Raw genomic sequence first — 18,547 nt, forward strand, 5'->3', positions numbered from 1 at the left:
TTAAATATTTATTAAGTATAGTGTCCTGACATAGGATAGGTAAAAATTTGTTGATAATGGACTTAATGCTATTAAATTCTAAACTGTAAGTAGTGGTAAACGTAGGCTTCGATAACCTGTTCGAAAATGTTGGATTGGGTTTGGGTGTAAGAAGGCTGTCTCTAGATTTTTGTAAAACTTTCCGTTAGACTTGTAAATGACTTCTATTAAAAAATCTTAATCCTTCCAGTACTTTTTAGGGGCTGTATACTACAGAAGAAATGTTTTTCTTTTTGGATATCTCTTATGTCACGACCACGGTGCTCTCTGCTGACCTCTGCTGTCCATTTTAGGAACTGTCCAGAGCAGGAGAAAATCCCCATAGCAAACATATCCTGCTCTGGACAGTTCCTAAAATGGACAGCAGAGGTCAGCAGAGAGCACTGTGGTCATAACATAAGAGGAATCCAAAAAGAAAAACATTTCCTCTGTAGTATACAGCCCCTAAATACAGCAGCTGATAAGTACTGGAAGGATTAAGGTTTTTTAATAGAAGTAATTTACAGATCTGTTTAACTTTCTGGCACCGTTGATTAAAAAAAAGGTTTTCCACGGGAGTACCCCTTTAAGCTTTTCCCTAATAAAAATTTGAATCACCCCCCTTTTCCTATAAAAAAAAAATGTGTAAATAAAAATAAATATAAACATATATGGTGTACGTGTAACAAAATTCCAAAGTCCAAAATAGCGTAGTTTTGGTCACTTTTTATGCCATAACAGTTTTTTATAAAAAGCGATCAAAAAGTCCGATCAAAACAAGCATGGTACTGATAAAAACTTCAGATCATGGCGTATGAAATGAGCCCTCATACCTCCCCGTACATGGAAAAATTAAAAAGTTATAGGGGTCAAAAGAGGACAATTTAAACCTGTAAATTTTCCTGCATGTAGTTATGATTTTTTCAGAAGTAATACAAAATCAAACCTATTTAAGTAGGGTATCATTTTAATCGTATGGACCTACAGAATAAAGATAAGATGTAATTATTACCGAAAAATCGAGAAATGGAAGCCCCCAAAAATTACAAAATGGCATTTTTTTCTTCCATTTTGTCACACGATGATTTTTTTTTCCGTTTCACCTTAGATTTTTTGGTAAAATGACTGATGTCACTACATGGATTTTTAGGTGCAAAATTGAAAGGGTTATGATTTTTAAAGGTGATGAGGAAAAAACAAAAGTGCGAAAATGAAAAATCGCCAAAGAGGAAAGGGGTTAAACAAATAATTGCTATGCAACCCACCAACTGTTGAATGGGGGTGTCAGATGTCACTTGGGATGAAGTGGATGATCGAGTTAACCAATCAATGATGACAGATTGGTTGCTGGTCGAGACACGACCACTAGCTGATACTGGCAGCTCAGGCCTCTCGCTGCTGGCAAGCATCCCTAACTACTAAGCTCTGACTACTAACTGGTGAGCTCCCCTCATCCAGTTAAAACATGTGCCACCTGCAACCTGATTTCTCACAGTTCCCACTGTCACTTGGGCCACTCACAGCTCCTGCTGTGTGCTTCCAACAGAACCCGCTGTCTCCCCCCTTACATCGACCTACTGTTTCCAAGGGAGAGCCCAGATCAGACTGAATCTCTCCCTTATAAACACCTCCCTTCTCTGCTGCCTCATTCATTAGGCCACAGGTGAGGGTTGCTCCAGAGTGAGCAAATGAAATCCACCCTTTCCTTGCAACTATATCACATATCCCCCCCCCCTTTGCTCAGACCACTGGGATAGAGCACCTGTGCCTGAAAGGCAGAGTTCACCTGCCTTTCCTTCCTGTTGGACAACTCTTGTCCCACAGTCACAGAAGACCTTGACACTTTTCTTTCTCACTCTCACCAGCCACCACGTACACGTCTTGGCTTCAGGGGATTCACCACTGGGTTTCACCTCAGACTTCACATCAGAGGATTTCCCACATGGTTTCAGCTCAGTCTTAGCTTCAGGGGACTTCTCATACAGCTTCACCTCCATCTTAGCTTCAGAGGACTTTTACAAAACTTCACCTTAATCTTAGCTTCAGAGGACTTTTTACATGGCTTCACCTCAATCTTAGCTTCAGAGGACTTTTTACCGAGTTTCACCTCAATCTTAGCTTCAGAGGGCTTCTTACAGGGCTTTACCTCAATTTTAGCTTCAGAGGACTTTTTTACATTCAGAGAAATCATCCCTGTATCCAGTAACGTCTGCCCCAGAAGCCTTTCGTGAGCCAATTCCAACATAACTTGTTCTCTGGTCTCTTTTAGGACTTTCCGGTCCTCTTCAATTTTTTTTATATTTTCGCTGCTTACGCTGGAGCTTAACGGACTTCATCCTCTCACTATTAAGCAACTCTGTAAAGTCCCTGATAGTGTCTTCCGAAGACATCAATTGTTTCCTCAACTGCTCATTGTCTGCCAGCACAGACTCTTGCAAGTAGAGTTGCGCTCCCAGCAAAACCAAGGCAGCTACGTGGGACCTTCTGCACGTTTTGTTCTGCACTTCCAGGCTCTGCACATTGTGCATTTTCAACACTTTCTCTCCCTCCAGTTCCTCCATGGCAACCAGCCTAGCCTTTTAGTCACACCGTAGAGCATGATATGCACTGTGCAGAAGACTCACTTCTTCGGTCAGAAAGGTAACCTGCTTGGCCAGACTCTCCACTTTATTCTTCTGGCAGGTCACCAGACTCTGGAAGCGGGACAGTGCACCCTTCAGAGCCACAATGTCACTTTTGTGCAGCTCCGTGACTTTTTCCAGTTGAGGCTTCTGTTCCTGCTCATTCTGGAAGTCTGCAAGCACTTTGTCCCTTTCTTCTGTCATACATTGTACCTTTTCTTCGGTTTCTGACAGCTTCTTCCAGTTGACGCTTCTGTTCCTGCTCATTCTGGAAGTCTGCAAGCACTTTGTCCCTTTCTTCTGTCATACATTGTACCTTTTCTTCGGTTTCTGACAACTTCTGCCAGTTGACGCTTCTGTTCCTGCTCTTTCTGGAAGTCTGCAAGCACTTTGTCCCTTTCTTCTGTCATACACTGTACCTTTTCTTCGGTTTCTGACAACTTCATAGAAACCAACTGCAGTGTTTCGTCCAAAACCTGGATCTGCTCCAGTTCCTTCCCCATGCCAGCTCGTCGTTTCCGAGACCTTTTACGGACAGCGGTCTCCTCACTCTCGCCGTCGGGCCCTGAGTCATTCTCAGATCCTCTATCAGACACTTGAGGCGACTCTTCTCCATCTTGTTTACTTAGGTCCCCGTCTGTGACTGTAAATTCAGCTTCCAGCTCCACTGGACCTTTCTTCCACAACTTTGGCTTTTCCATAGCCCTCTCTGTAGCTTGACTTGCGGAGTGCTCTTCAGCTCCCCTAGTGGTCTGGCACACTCCCACCTGACATAAACCTAGGATTTGCTTAAACTCCCTGTCCTCAGCCTCTGCTGAGTTACTTTCCACTGCTGTGTGGTGCAAGTTAAGTGCTGTGAGCCTATCAGCTGTGCCTGCTCTAGTCACATGACTATCTTCCCACAACTGTCTGAAAAATGGAAAATCCTTCCCCAGTACTACTTCATACTCCATGGAAGGATCTATTGCAACCTTGTGAACTACAGAACCATAAGGAGAAGTAATACATACATCAACTTTTTATAACCCCAAATTCCAGCTTGTTAGAGACTTTAGCAGGGTATGGCTTTCTGCAGCTGGTCTTTACCAGACTTACACTTTTATGGTCTAACAAAACCATCACCTTGTTACCATCTATTGCCAGCTCAAACAGGTTTTCTTTTCTCCTGCTAGAGGTGGGAATATAATTTTTACCTCTGGACACATCATCATACATTTTTCTACAAAAACCTTATTATCATGCATAGGTACACAATATACGAGATCATTCACACAGTCCTGCAAAGACACCTCAGTCTTTACTACTTCCGGAATCATTGGGTGCAATATTTCTGGCGCACTCTCGGCCTCCCACAACTCCCAAAAGTATGGAAAGTCTCTGCCCAGAACAATTTTCCCCGTAAGTCCCACACAAACCTCTAACGACCTTACGACCATCCAAGTCCACCCACAGTGGGATTCTTCCCACCAACTCACGAGACCTGGCAACCACCGGTTGTGGCCCACATAGGTTGCCCCCCAGCAATGGCCTGCCAATGTCATCTCTTTTCCCCCAAAAAAATATTAATCTGTTGCCCCTAGCAACATTCCTCCACAGACTCTGTTCTGTGCTTGGACTCCTATGTTGGACTCATCCAATTTGCAATCTTGAAGGGGGTTGCTCCTAGCAACGGCTCCTCTTCAACTCGCCCATGGGTTGCCCTTGTCAACATGATATCCTTATCAACGTGATGTCCTTATCAGGGATAGCTCTGGGATCGTCCTGGTGACTTGCCAAGGGATAGGTTTCCTCACAATAACTCGCCAGACAACAGTTCAGCATACAAGCCTGACACCCCACCAGCTTTATTTACACTGGTTGCCAATAAAACAAAACGTAAATCAGGAACAAGACAAAGGCCTGGACCGTCTGGTCACTGACTACACATGTAAGCACGCCCTGACTACTAACTGGTGAGCTTCCCTCATCCAGTTAAAACATGTGCCACCTGCAACCTGATTTCTCACAGTTCCCATTGTCACTTGGGCCACTTACAGCTCCTGCTGTGTGCTTCCAACAGAGCCCTCTGTCTCCCCCTTACATCGACCTACTGTTTCCAAGGGAGAGCCCAGATCAGACTGAATCCCTCCCTTATAAACTCCTCCCTTCTCTGCTGCCTCATTCATTAGGCCGCAGGGGAGGGTTGCTCCAGAGTGAGCAAAGGAAATCCCCCCTTTCTGTGCCACTTTATCGCAGTAGGTATTTCTGGCCTTTATCACTAGCTGGCCCCTATGAGTTTAACAGGATAAAAAAAACAACGTACAACAGCTGAGTGAACTTATTATAGGAAAATAGGCCCCAGTACAGTTACTCCTGAATTAGACATTAAAAGCAGGTGTGTAGGTATTTATGACCTTTAACAAACACTGGCCCCTATGAGTTTAACAGGAAAAAACGTAAAAGCGCTGAGTGTGTATATATTACACTTAGGATAGCAAAATACGCCCAGTACGGTTATGCCTGAATTAGGCATTAAAAGCAAGTTACTAGGTCTTTTAGTGCTCACACTAACTGTCCCCTATTAGCTTTAGAGTAATACACCCCAGTACACTTGCAACATAAAGTGCACTCTCTCTCTCTCTCTACTGTCCCTGTCTATCTGCCTGCCTGCAGTGATGTGGACTTCAGGTGAATTGATTTTCTGCTGTAAAGATCTTTTTTCTTAGTAACACACACAGGCAGACACTGTCTGCACTCTCAGGAAAAAATCCCAGCAATGGCTGTCTGAAGCGATGGCTGCCAAATATATAGGTCTGTGACATAACAGGACTGGCTGGCTGCTGATAGGCTGCATGCCACATGTGATTCAGAGTAATCCTGCCTACCCAACTTCCCGCCTTCCCAGAGTTCCTTGCCCCATGTCCTCACACGTGTAGCCACCATTTTAGATACCCCCAAGCCTGGACTGCACTAAATGGAGTTTAATTCAGTAATCTGTTTTATTGAATCGCGGTGATATTCGGATTCATTACAAATCACATTTTTCAGGAAATTTGTAACAAATTTGGATTCATTCTATTCAATTCACTCATCTCTATCAAATACCTGATTGATAGGGGTTCGACCACTGGGACTCTCACCGATCAGGAGGATAGAGGTTCATCTTGAGTGAATGAAGGAGCAGCATGCATTATTGATTACTGCTCTAGTCACTGACTATAGGACTGCAGAAGATTTCCTATGAATAGGAGATAACTGATAATCTTGGAATAACCCCTTATGGCAGATTTACTAACATTGTCTACAGTCTGGATTAGGCAGTTTCTCCTACATTTGGTGCATTTGTATGTAATATGTTAAGTGGCAAGGTATGGCATGGGCTCAGGAACTTAGGGGGGGGCATTTATCAAAATCTGTGTAGAGGAAGAGTTGGGCAGTTGCTCATAACAACCAATCAGATTGTTACATTTGTTTTTTTTTTTTAAATGAAAAAATGAAAGAAGCAAGCTTATTGGTTGCTATGGGCAACTGCACCACTCTTCCTCTACACAGATTTGGATAAATCTTCCCCTTCCTGTCTGGTGGGTGCCAGGTGTTATACGCATCTGATATCTGCCATCAGCGACCAGCACCAGACATCACTCCGATACAACTAATTAATGACCTATGCCATTTAAGGGTGTATGGGGTGGGTTTGATAATGCAAATGAAAATGTTCCCTGTTGACTTTGTCTCATGTTGTCCCTGACAACCAGTCCTGCTTGGTGCAGGACCACTCTTCACTTTCCTCCCTGACCTATTTGGAGATGGGAGCACTGGGACAATCAGCAGAGGCATTCACACCTCCTGGCAGCAGCAGTTTTAAACTGGTCAGCTGCTCAGCTAACTGTGATTGCGAATTGATCCCTTCATTATTGTTTCTATACTCTGTGCTTTTCTGTGACCTGTTCTCCCCTCTCACCATCTAGTTTTGTACTTTGCTTGACCTTTGTTTGTTGTTGCTTCTGATTTTGTACTGTGCTGCCATTGTCGTTTTTTGGCCTTCTGGCTTGTCCCTATTTTGTACACACACAGTCTGCCTGTGTCTTGTGACTTGGACACTCTGACTTCCCTGAGCCCTTATTCAAGTGTAGGGTCCAAGGAACAGTGGTTTGTGGCATTCTCAGATCTGCACTGATTCCTGCCCTTATATGACTAATGATTACACTTCCTTACTCCAAGTAGAGAAGAAGCTCCTTTCTTCCCCCAAGTGGACCCCTGTTAAGTGCATGTACATGTCAATATAGTTACATAGTTTGTAAGGTTGAAAAATAGACAAGAGTCCATAAAGTTCAAACCAAACCCCCTACTGCTCGCAGTCATTTCTGGAACAATGCAGTTACAGTGTAAAATACAACAGAAAACAGCACAAATGTGTAAAACACATATTAAATAAGGCATTGTCTGTCTGACACACACACACAATCACGAGGTGTCAAGTATCATGGATGGTTCAACAGAATCCCATGAGAACAATGGGAGACTGCTGCACCATACTTTCCAAGCTGAAATATTCGGAGGAATTTTGCTCGGAAAATACGTAGCGTGATTGGGCCCTTAATGTCTCAGTTTTAATACAGGGCAAGCAGATAAAAAAATTAAGCCCCCCAAAACTGCAGGGTCACGGTTATTTTTTATTTCATCCTGCAAATCATTTTTTCACAGTACAGTAAAATAAAGGATGTCATGAAGAAGAATAACTGGTCCTACAAAAACCAAACTCCATTTCTGAAAAATGAAGGCTCTTGAAAGCAGACGGGGGAAAAAAAATGTAAATGAAGGAGTTAATATCTTCTTTTTTTTTTTTTTTTTTTTTGTGCTAAGACACATGATCACTTGAAACTTCAGTTAATAAGCCAGAGGCTTCGCTGCTGGGAGGATCTGATGATCCCATGGTTGATATTGGCAGGAAGTGCCAGGAGTCAGATGATTCCAGTATGACAGGGATTGTCGTTGATGAGAAACTTTTTAGATAATATTCAATTTATCATTGTTTGTGTAAATCAAGTTATTTTACCTGCCATTTCCTGGGCATATGTCATACGTACTACCATAAAATTTATCAAAAAAGATATCCATTCTCTTATAAATGACTTAGATCTAAGCAAGTTTCAAAGAGGGGTTAGGGCTGGAGTTAAAAATGAGTAAACTTTTCGAAAGTTTGGCTCACTGGGCTTGCTGATCTTTCAGAAAGTGTTCACCACAAATAGGCAATAAAAAAGAGTTAAGTTGTGCTGATGTGATGTGCAGCGCAACCTAACTCTTGTCACAGTAAATCATTGAACTAAATAGCTCTCTAGTTTAGTGTAGCACTTTGCTGGGTGAGTACTTTGTGGTGTCCCAACAAAGAAAGAGTTAACAAGCACTACTGAGCAGCACTAATTAACACCTTGGTGGTGCAATACAGTTACAGTGTAAAATACAATGGAAAACAGCATATTTTCTATCAAGAGGGATAAGAAGGGAACATTACACGTGGGTGTATACAGTATGCTGCCTTGCCTGTATACTGAAGAAGATCCACTTATAAACCTTGTTCCTGCTGTGGCCTTTCCTTCTGTAACCCTGCCATGAAAGGACAAGTATCATCAATAAAAAAGTATAAGCTTTAAATTGTGTGGGGGGGGTCCGAGCGCTGGGGCCCCCACGGTCTCCTGTTTGGTGCCCCGGGTCTCCAGTACAGGAGTGTGTCATGACCCCTGCCCGAAGCGGGAGCCACCATGCCCCCTCCATAAAGCTTTATGGGTGAGCCAAGGATTGCCGAATGGTTCTCCCATAGAGCTGTATGGAGGGGGTGTGACGGCTCCCGCATTAGGCGTTGGTCGGGACATCACTCCTGTGCTGGAGACCCGGGGCTCCAAACAGGAGATCACGGGGGACCCCTGTGCTCGGACCCAGCCACGATCTAGAAAACTTAAGTTTTTTATTATGATACTTGTCCTTTTATGATGATATCACCAGAGGCGGAGCTACAGAAGAAGAAGGAAAGAGGTTGGTAATTGTGGGTCTGTTCACATTATGCATTTTTAGCATGCATTTTTGTTTAAAAAATGTAAAAAATTTATAATGTGAACAGATTCTTTCTGGCAGTGTGTTCCCAAACAGGGAGGCTCCAGTTGTTGCAAAACTACAACTCCCATAATTCCGAGACAACCAAAGGCTCTTTCCTTGCTAGGCCGGCACATAGAGCCCAACCCAGGAAGATGGTAAGTTTGTGTGAGCAAACCTGACAATGTTCAAAAGTCCAGTGAGCTGCATTTTCCCTAATTTTGTGTTGAAACCAGATTTGCCGGATGCGGCTTGCTCAACTCTAGCTGGAAAAAGATTGAGCAAAAATGTGTGGCAATTTTAAATTGTCTTATTTGGTTAACCAATTACCTCTGCAAAAGTGACAGCTTTTTTTTACTTCAACCACAATATTTATTGAAAAAGAATGAACACCCAAAAACCAGGGTTAACACCAATAATGAATTCCCCCCAAATACTGTAAATTTAATAAATATAAATAAATAGCTTAAAGGGTAGCTCCCACCATCACTTTTTTTCTTTTTTCTGTCCCTGCCTATTACCCATGTATCCCTAACCCCCTCCCTGTCTTTATTTTTTTTTACATATTAAAAATGCCTTTCTGTCTGCCTGGTAGTGTGCTCACTACCAGGCAGACTTCCCCAGCAGGCACCACGTCACTGATGCCTGCTGGGGCCGACACTTCCGCCCGTAGTTCACCTATACAAGGCGCCTCCAGCTGTTTCCCCACTGCAACTCCCAGCTTGCCCTGACATCTATTGGCTGTCAGGGCATGCTGGGAGTTGTAGTGGGGAAACAACTGGAGGCATACTGTATAGGTGAACACCGTGATGGCCGCACATCCCGCTCCCCGCCGCGCAGCCCGAAATCCCCCCCCCCCCGGCCCCGTCGTGCCACTCAACTCACTCCCCCTCCCCCTTAGTTCACCTATTCAGTGTCCCTCCAGCTGTTTCCCCACTACAACTCCCAGCTTGCCCTGACATCTATTGGCTGTCAGGGCATGCTGGGAGTTGTAGTGGGGAAACAACTGGAGGCATACTGTACAGGTGAACACTGTGATGGCCACACATCCCGCTCCCGCCGTGCAGCCCGCAACCCCCCTGGCCCCACTGCGCCGCTAAACCCACTACCCCCCCTCCCCCCGCAAAAGCATAAGCATTGAGAACATTAATTTTACCGGGAGCCGGGGCCGGCGTGCGAGGCCAGGGAACCTGGGCACGTCCACTTCCTTCAAAGCACTTGCTCCCGCCTGTCTGATTGACAGGCGGGAGCGAGCACCGCAGTGAATGAATTCTGACTCATTGCCAGGCTTCAATGAGTTGAAATTCATTAGTGACGTCACTGCAGAATACATTCGGCCACTAGGAGGGCGACCCCTAATGGACGAATTTAAAAGTGATTTTAAACTGTTTTAAAATCACTTTTTTTTTATGAAAGTATATTAGAGATATGTTGTAGTACTTAAGTACTACAACATATCAATTTTTTGATTTCATGACAGTGCCCATTTAAAAACACAACATCAGATCGGCAGCTTGAAACCCACAGCGCATTAGGGACGTATGATGTTCCCTTTGTCTTGGTAGAAAATAAGCAAAATTTATGAAACTTAGAAACCAGCTCATCTGTCCTAATTATTTATGTGTGTAACCAGAAACGCTAAACTTTCCATCCTATAACAGAAATATTACCATATCCTCTAGAATAGTCCATCAAAACAGGCACAAACGGTCTGTCAGAGAACTCCTCTGCATGAAGAGCTTCTTTCACGGTGTCATATCCCCACAGCACAACCATCTTCTGGACTCCTATCTTTATACTGAACACTTGGCCGTACTTCTTAGCAAGCTGCAAAATACAAGTCATAATAGGAGTATAAAGCTCCGGGCTGGATTCAGGTTGGTTGAGGCCCCTGGGTGAAATATCTAATACTTTATATTCAAAGTAGTAACCCTAGCTGCCATAGTTGTAAGGTAGCTTTTCCAAGCTGGATGTCTGCTGCTACTGCATTACAGGTTCACAATCCATAGTCTAGTGTAAACACTGTCACATGTCAGTCCGCAGTCTAGTGTAAACAGTCACAAGTCAGTCCGCAGTCTAGTGTAAACACTGTCACAAGTCAGTCCACAGTCTAGTGTAAACACTGTCACAAGTCAGTCTACAGTCTAGTGTAAACACTCACAAGTCAGTCTACAGTCTAGTGTAAACACTGTCACAAGTCAGTCTACAGTCTAGTGTAAACACTGTCACAAGTCAGTCTACAGTCTAGTGTAAACACTACCCCCAGTCAGTTTGGGGCAGTTGGGGTAGATTTCTGGCTACATTGCCTGGGCTGCCACAGACATGGCACGACTGAATTTTACAATCATCTACATTCACTATGGCTATCTCCAGAAAGTCTGCTGGTCTGTGGGAGTAGTCTGTCCAATCTTGATGTTCCTGTTGGATGACCAGGGCAGTGCGTAAACCTGAGACTATGGCTAAATCCATCTAGGGCTGTAATATCAGTCAATACCGTGAGAGACACAGCCATATTAAGAGATTTGGTTCCTTCTCTAAGAAATAAGCCACACCTGTGGATTAAATGCATAATGGGGGTCCAGAGTTAGTTGGGTCTAGGGCACATCATTGACCAGTTAGTCACTTTTCATGTTAATCAGGAGGGTAGAGGAGGGCACAGCGCACAGAGGGGACTGACTAACTGGTGAAGAGACCGAACTGTGCTGGGCTCTAGAAATGCCCTGTGAGCTCCAAAGCCTAATTTGCATATTATTTTCAGAATTTAGAGAGGTGAATTAATAGAGGTAAATACAGATTCAATGTCAAACGCCCTATGCAGCTATGGGCTTACATTGCATCCTAAAAACCTGCTGACAGGTCCACTTTAACACATACAATCTGAAAAGATAAAAAGAAAACAGAGCTTCTCATAGGACAAAATTTTATGGACACTGGGCTTGTAGGCTGGGGAGGGGAACCCTCTAAGGGTAACTTGCTCACCTTGTGGGGTTGTGCAGAAAGACACAACCACTTAGCAGGCATTTATTAGACCGTGCGGCCTTCAAGGGATTGGCGTGGAGCATGCTGGCCAAAAGATACAAAAAGTCCGAAGCAGAAGAAAAAAATTTATTGGATTGGCGCGATCCACCAGACCATAGGTGGTGCGATAAAACGCAGTTAAACTTTATTCAGTAGCCAAATACATAACTTGTTACAGGGTTTTGGAACCCCTACGTCAGATGGACAGGCATGTTACATGCCTGTTCTTCTGATGAATGGGTTCCAACCCCCCCCCCCCCCTGAATCGCATTTGTATTTGGTTACCGAGTGAAGTTTTTTTTCTTTTACTTCGGACTTTAAAGGGGTACTCTGCTGCTCAGTGTTTGGAACAAACTGTTCCAAAAGCTGGAGCTGATTTCGGGAGCTCATGACCTCTTAGCCCCGCCCCTCAGGATGTCACACCTCGCCCACTCAATGCAAGTCTATGGGAGGGGGCGTGACGGCCGTCACGCCACTCCCATAGACTTGCATTGAGGGGCGGGGCATGACATAATGAGGGGGCGGGGCTATGAGGTCAAGAGCTCCCAACACCGGCTCCAGCGCTCGAAACAGTTTGTTCCAAATGCTGAGCAGCAGAGTACCCCTTTAATAACATGACCGATACAATTCAAGTATTATATTCATGCTAAGTGGTCAATGCTAAGTGGTCAAACAATGGTTGAAAATAGTCTCCCAATTACTAGACAGTCTAAAGCAGGAATAGCTCCAGCCTTGCAATCAATAACTCTATAAATTTATCAATAACTCTAAGGGTAGGTTATTCACCTTTGGATCTTACCTCTTTGAATGATAAGTAAGATTCTTGGCCGTTCAGGGGGAGAAAATTTCCGATTATGGGCCATGGCTTAGGACCAGGAGGATAATTCTTATGTTTCTTCTCTTTGCGTAAAACAGTTGCCAAGAAAATGCATGTTATGATGGACAAAAGAACTGTAACTGGATCGAGGGGCAACATGTCTTCTGAGGAGCCTGTGGTGGAGAAAAGAGAGTCTAAATTATGGTCAAATGTTTATTGCTAAAGGTCATGAAAACCTCATAGGATATGTGAATGTTGGATTTATATGGAAAGAGCAACAACCCTTAAAGGGGTATTCCGGCCAAAAACATCTTATCCCCTATCCAAAGAATAGGGGATATGATGTCTGATCGCAGGGTCCCCCGCGATCTCCATGCAACACCCACATTCTATGCGGGGCTGCGTCTCCAGTTTCGGAAACCTCCAGGTTTCCGGACTGGGGAAGTGATGTAATGCCACGCCCCCTCCATTCATGTCTATGGGATGGGGTGTGATGGCTGCCACGCCCCCTCCCATACACATGAATGGAGGGGGCGTGATATCACCCGGAGGTTTCCGAAACTGGAGACACAGCCCTGCATAGAATGCGCGTGCTGCAGGGAGATCGTGGGGGGTCCCAGCAGTGGGCCCCCATGACCAGACATGTTATTTCGGGGGTCCCGCCGCTGAGGAACCCCGCAATATAGCATGTAGCACCCACCTGTATCTGCTTCCGGCAGCGCTGGAGGTTCTGGCTCCCAACCACGGGAATGGAAGATCGTGACGTCACGACTCCGCCCCGTGTGATGTTAAGCCCCACTCCTTCAATTCAAGCATATGAGATGGGGTGTGACAGCTGTCACGCCCCCTCTCATAGGCTTGCATTGAGGGGCAGAGTGTGACGTCACACAGGGGCGGAGCCGTGCGTCACAATGCTCTGGGGTGCAGCGTGCAAGAACACGGGGGTCCCCAACGGCGGGACCCCTGCGATCAGGCATCTTATCCCCTATCGTTTGAATAGGGGATAAGATGTCTAAGCGACGGAGTACCCCTTTAACATACATATTTTCTAGCACATAGTCCATATGGGGCCTCTAGCTCCAAGTAAATAGTAAACCTTGTACTTTAATGAATCATCACATTGTAAAAACACATTGGGGAGATATTCAAAAACTACTGTAATTTCTGTTACAGTGATATTAATTATACTTTTTTTTTCTCCTTACTTTTTAAAAAGTCTCTTGTGCAGCTGTGAAAATATGAAAATATGTGATAGTTCATTTTCGTGCCGCCATTTTGGATTTTGTTGCCGCCATATTGGATTTTTTTGCGTCAAAATTGCCAAGTTTGGTGCCAAATTTTACATCCAGGTAAATTCTGGCAGAAGCATTTCACGTAATATTCCGTGACTACTAGTGCCCAGACAAGTGATAACTGTATAAATAAAACACTTCTAGGGCTAAAATGTGAGTTCAGGTGCAGTGACAATGGGAAAAAACAAATTTAGTTTTTTTTAAATAACATTTTCCAATAATAATTATTCACTTTTTCAAAAATGTGTTAAATAACACCTTTTTCCAAAAAAACAAAGAAAAATAAATAAATACAAACATTTCTGTGATTTCTACATCAAAAAGCTGGTGTGAAATTTCAGATGTAAAATAGACTCTCACCCCTTTGAAGATGTCATGTAAAACGTGAACTTTACATAGTCACTCCCACTTTTGCAAAACTGATGTGACTAGTGTAAACCTTGGATAATTCTCATGTAAAACACTTTGAATATCTGATATAAACTTTTTTTGAATATGACCCCCATTGACTGATAGAATAGAATAGAAGGATAGAAGGATTTAGAAAATGATGTCTTACTTGTAGTCCTGCAGTATCATCTGTACAGGGGACACTTTTCTGTACTCCGCACTTGGTTGACTTTTATACATGTGTAGCAGTCAACAACACCAGAGGCTCAACCCCATTTTTAACCCTTGGCATTGCAGGTCAGTCCCTAAGCTGCCAGTAGGGGCAGTGTCAGGGCTCAGTACAGCTCCACCTTTTTTCGGGGCTTTGCATTCAGCTACCCCTTTGCATTGTCTCCTAGCGTCGTCCTACGAAGAGTAAAGGAAGCTCTCCTAAGACTCCAGCTGCTTCCCATCACTCATAGGGGAAGAGGATGTCGACTACACCAGACATTAGAAATGAGGATCAAGCACAATAACAGGAGACTTTAGTGTTAATATATGTCTGCTGTCACTATGCATATGTCTGAGGGGTGTGTGTACAGTGGGGCGAACAAGTATTTGATATACTGCCGATATTTGCAGGTTTTCCTACTTACATAACATGTAGAGGTCTATAATTTTTATCATAGGTACTCTTACATAGTTACATAGTTAGTATGGTTGAAAAAGACATACGTCCATCAAGTCCAACCAAGGGATTGAAGGGAAGGATGTAAGGGGATAAGGGAAAGGGATGTAGTTTTATAATTCTGCATAAGCATTAATGTTATTTTGTTCCAGGAATGTATCTAACCCTGTTTTAAAGCTGTTAATTGTTCCTGCTGTGACCAGTTCCTGAGTTAGACCGTTCCATAAATTCACAGTCCTCACGGTAAAGAAGGCGTGCCGCCCCTTTAGACTAAACCTTTTCAACAGTGAAACTGAATCTAAAACAAAAATACAGAAAATATGTTGTTTTTTTAAATTCATTTGCATTTTGTTGCTTGGCATAAGTATCTGAAATTACAGAGATCAAATGTTTCCTGTAGTTCTTGATCAGTTTGCCCAGCAGGGATTTTGGCCCACTCCTTCATACAGACCTTCACCAGATCCTTCAGGTATCAGAGCTGTTCCTGGGCAATAAGGACTTTTAGCTCCCTCCAAATATTTTCTATTGGGTTCAGGTCTGGAGACTGGCTGGGCCACTCCAGGACCTGGAGATGCTTCTTACAGAGCCACTCCTTAGTTGCCCTGGCTGGTTGTTGTCATGCTGGAAGACCCAGCCATGATCCATCTTCAATGCTCTTACTGAGGTAAGGAGGTTGTTGGCCTAGATCTCAGGAAACATGGTCTCATCCATTTTCCCCTTAATTCATCCTGTCCCCTTTGCAGAAAAGAAGAAATTATGTTTCCACCTCCATGCTTCATGGTTTGGATGGTGTTCTTCGGGTTGTACTCATTCTTCTTCTTCCTCTAAACTAGGCAAGTGGAGTTTAGACCAAAAAGCTCTATTTTTTCTCATCAGACAACATGACCTTCTCCCATTCCTCCCCTGGATCATTCAGATGGTCACTGGCAAACTTCAGACAGGACTGGACATCCGCTGACTTGAGCAGGGGAACCTTGCGTGCGCTGCAGGATTTTAATCCATGATGGCGTAGTGTGTTACTTATGGTTTTCTTGGAGACTGTGGTCCCAGCTCTCTTCAAGTCATTGACCAGGTCCCTGCCATGTAGTTCTCGGTTGATCCCTCACATTCCTCATGATTATTGATGCCCCATGAGGTTAGATCTTGCACAGAGCCACATACCGAGGGAGATGGACCGTCATCTTGATCGTCTTACATTTTCTAATAATTGCACCAACATTTGTTGCCTTTTCACAAAGCTGCTTGCCTATTGTCCTGTAGCCTATCCCAGCCTTGTACAGGTCTACAATTTTATCCCTGATGTCCTTACATAGCTCTCTGGTCTTGGCCATTGTGGAGAGGTTGGAGTCTGTTAGATTGAGTGTGTGGACAGGTGTCTTTTATACAGGTAATGAGTTCAAAAAGATGCAGTTAATACAAGTAATGAGTGGAGAAAAGGAGGGCTTCTTAAAGAGAAAAAAATAACAGGTCTGTGAGAGACGGAATTCTTGATTAAATACTTATGTCATGGAATAAAATGAAAATTATTATTTTTTTTAATCATACCATGTGATTTCCTGGATTTTTGTCTTAGATTTCATCTGTCACAGTCGGAGAGTACCCACAAATCTTACATGCTTAGTAAGTAGAAAAACTGCAAAATCGGCAGTGTATCAAATACTTGTATTCTCCCCTCTGCAGTCCCTCCTAAATGCCGCAGCCAGACTTATCTTCCTCTTTAGACATTACACCGATTCCTCTCCACCCTGTGTCAGTCACTACACTGGTTACCCATTCAGTCCAGAATACAGTACAAAATCTTCAAACTCACCCACAGATCTCCCCAGTGCTGCACCTCCCTACATCTCCTCCCTCACCTCTGTCTACCATCCTACACGTGTTCTCCGCTCTGCTAATGATCTAAAACTAGCATCTTCTGTAATCTGGACCTCTCCTTCCTGTCTCCAAGACTTTGCTCATGCTGCACCAGTTCTCTGGAACCCTCAGACTTATACACCACATCCAAAAAATATATAAACCTATTGGTATCAGGGTAAAGTGTGAGTCATATGGAGCCTCAAAAAAACTGCATGTCCAATGCACATTAATTATAATAGATTCACACAGCACACCTTATCGTTCTCTTATGCAATTTTTAGCAGTTTCTTCAGCAAAGACATCCATAGTCCAATCGTTTTAAAAGAGTATAAAAAAAGGTACACAATTATGTTCACCCATGGTGCACAACTAGATGTACTCGACAGTCCTCAGTTACCTGATCATCTCTGCTGTGCTCTCTGCTGACACCTCTGTCCATGTCAGGAACTGTCCAGAGCAGGAGACGTTTGCTATGGAGACTTTTTCCTGCTCTGGACAGTTCCTGAAATGGACACAAATGTCAGCAGAGAGCACTGTGGTCTGATAGAAAAGAAATTCAAAAAGAAAAGAACTTCCTCTGTAGTATACAGCAGCTGATAAAGCTGCTGATAATACTGGAAAGATTAATTAGAAGTAATTTACAAATCGGTTTAACTTTCAGACACCAGTTGATTTAAAAAACCGGGCTCTATTTTTCGAATCAGACATGTGTCTCTTTAAATGGTAATAATTTTGGATTGCTTTTACTGAGTAAAGTGATTCTGAGACTGTTTGTTTTTTTTTGGACAAATTGTAATTTATATTAATGGTATTTTTGTTTTTTTTATTACTATTTTTATTTTGTTCAATATTAAAAGGAATTTTACATATAAATGGTCCACTTCAAACATATAAATCTGTCTGCCGACTACACAGAGGAGCACCAGTCTGCAGAAATGAGGATCAAGCACAATAACAGGAGATGTTAGTGTTAATATGTGTCTGCTGTCACTATGCCTATGTCTGAGGGGTGTGTGTACAGTGGGGAGAACAAGTATTTGATATACTGCCGATTTTTGCAGCTTTTCCTACTTATATAGCATGTAGAGGTCTGTAATTGTTATCATAGGGACTCTCCAACTGTGAGACTGAATCTAAAACAAAAATACAGAAAATGATGTATGATTTTTTTTCAATTAATTTGCATTTTATTGCATGACATAAGTATCTGAAATTACAGAGATTAAACATTTCCTGTGGTTCTTGACCTGTTTGCACACACTGCAGCAGGGATTTTGGCCCATTCCTTCATACAGACCTTCACCAGATCCTTCAGGTTTCAGAGCTGTCCCTGAGCAATAAGGACTTTTAGCTCCCTCCAAAGATTTTCTATTGGGTTCAGGTCTGGAGACTGGCTGGGCCACTCCAGGACCTGGAGACGCTTCTTACAGAGCCACTCCTTAGTTGCCCTGGCTGGTTGTTGTCATGCTGGAAGACCCAGCCATGATCCATCTTCAATGCTCTTACTGAGGTAAGGAGGTTGTTGGCCTAGATCTCAGGAAACAGACCTTCACCAGATCCTTCAGGTTTCAGAGCTGTCCCTGAGCAATAAGGACTTTTAGCTCCCTCCAAAGATTTTCTATTGAGTTCAGGTCTGGAGACTGGCTAGGCCACTCCAGGACCTTGAGATGCTTCTTACAGAGCCACTCCTTAGTTGCCCTGGCTGTGTGTTTCACTTCAAACATATAAATCCTCCAACCCTCCTCCCTTTACAATCACCTATTTTAGGCTTGGTACCATGTCCAACCACATGTCTCTCCAA

The 18,547-nt window shown here is 43.5% G+C and overlaps 1 protein-coding gene across 1 annotated transcript in view; it reads right to left on the reverse strand.

Annotated features, from left to right (window-relative positions):
* The window catches only part of LOC130360516 (cytochrome P450 2C5-like), a 78,517-nt gene extending 65,818 nt beyond the window's left edge, over window positions 1–12,699 (reverse strand). Inside the window, exons 1-2 of the mRNA XM_056563017.1 lie at window positions 12,523–12,699; window positions 10,376–10,532 (exon numbers count right to left, since the gene is read on the reverse strand). Coding sequence (XP_056418992.1) covers window positions 10,376–10,532; window positions 12,523–12,699 — 334 coding nt within the window. The remainder of the gene's footprint in view (window positions 1–10,375; window positions 10,533–12,522) is intronic.
* Window positions 12,700–18,547: the final 5,848 nt, after the last annotated feature.

This window comes from Hyla sarda, chromosome 3 (assembly GCF_029499605.1).
Source record: "Hyla sarda isolate aHylSar1 chromosome 3, aHylSar1.hap1, whole genome shotgun sequence".
Classification (NCBI taxonomy): domain Eukaryota; kingdom Metazoa; phylum Chordata; class Amphibia; order Anura; family Hylidae; genus Hyla; species Hyla sarda.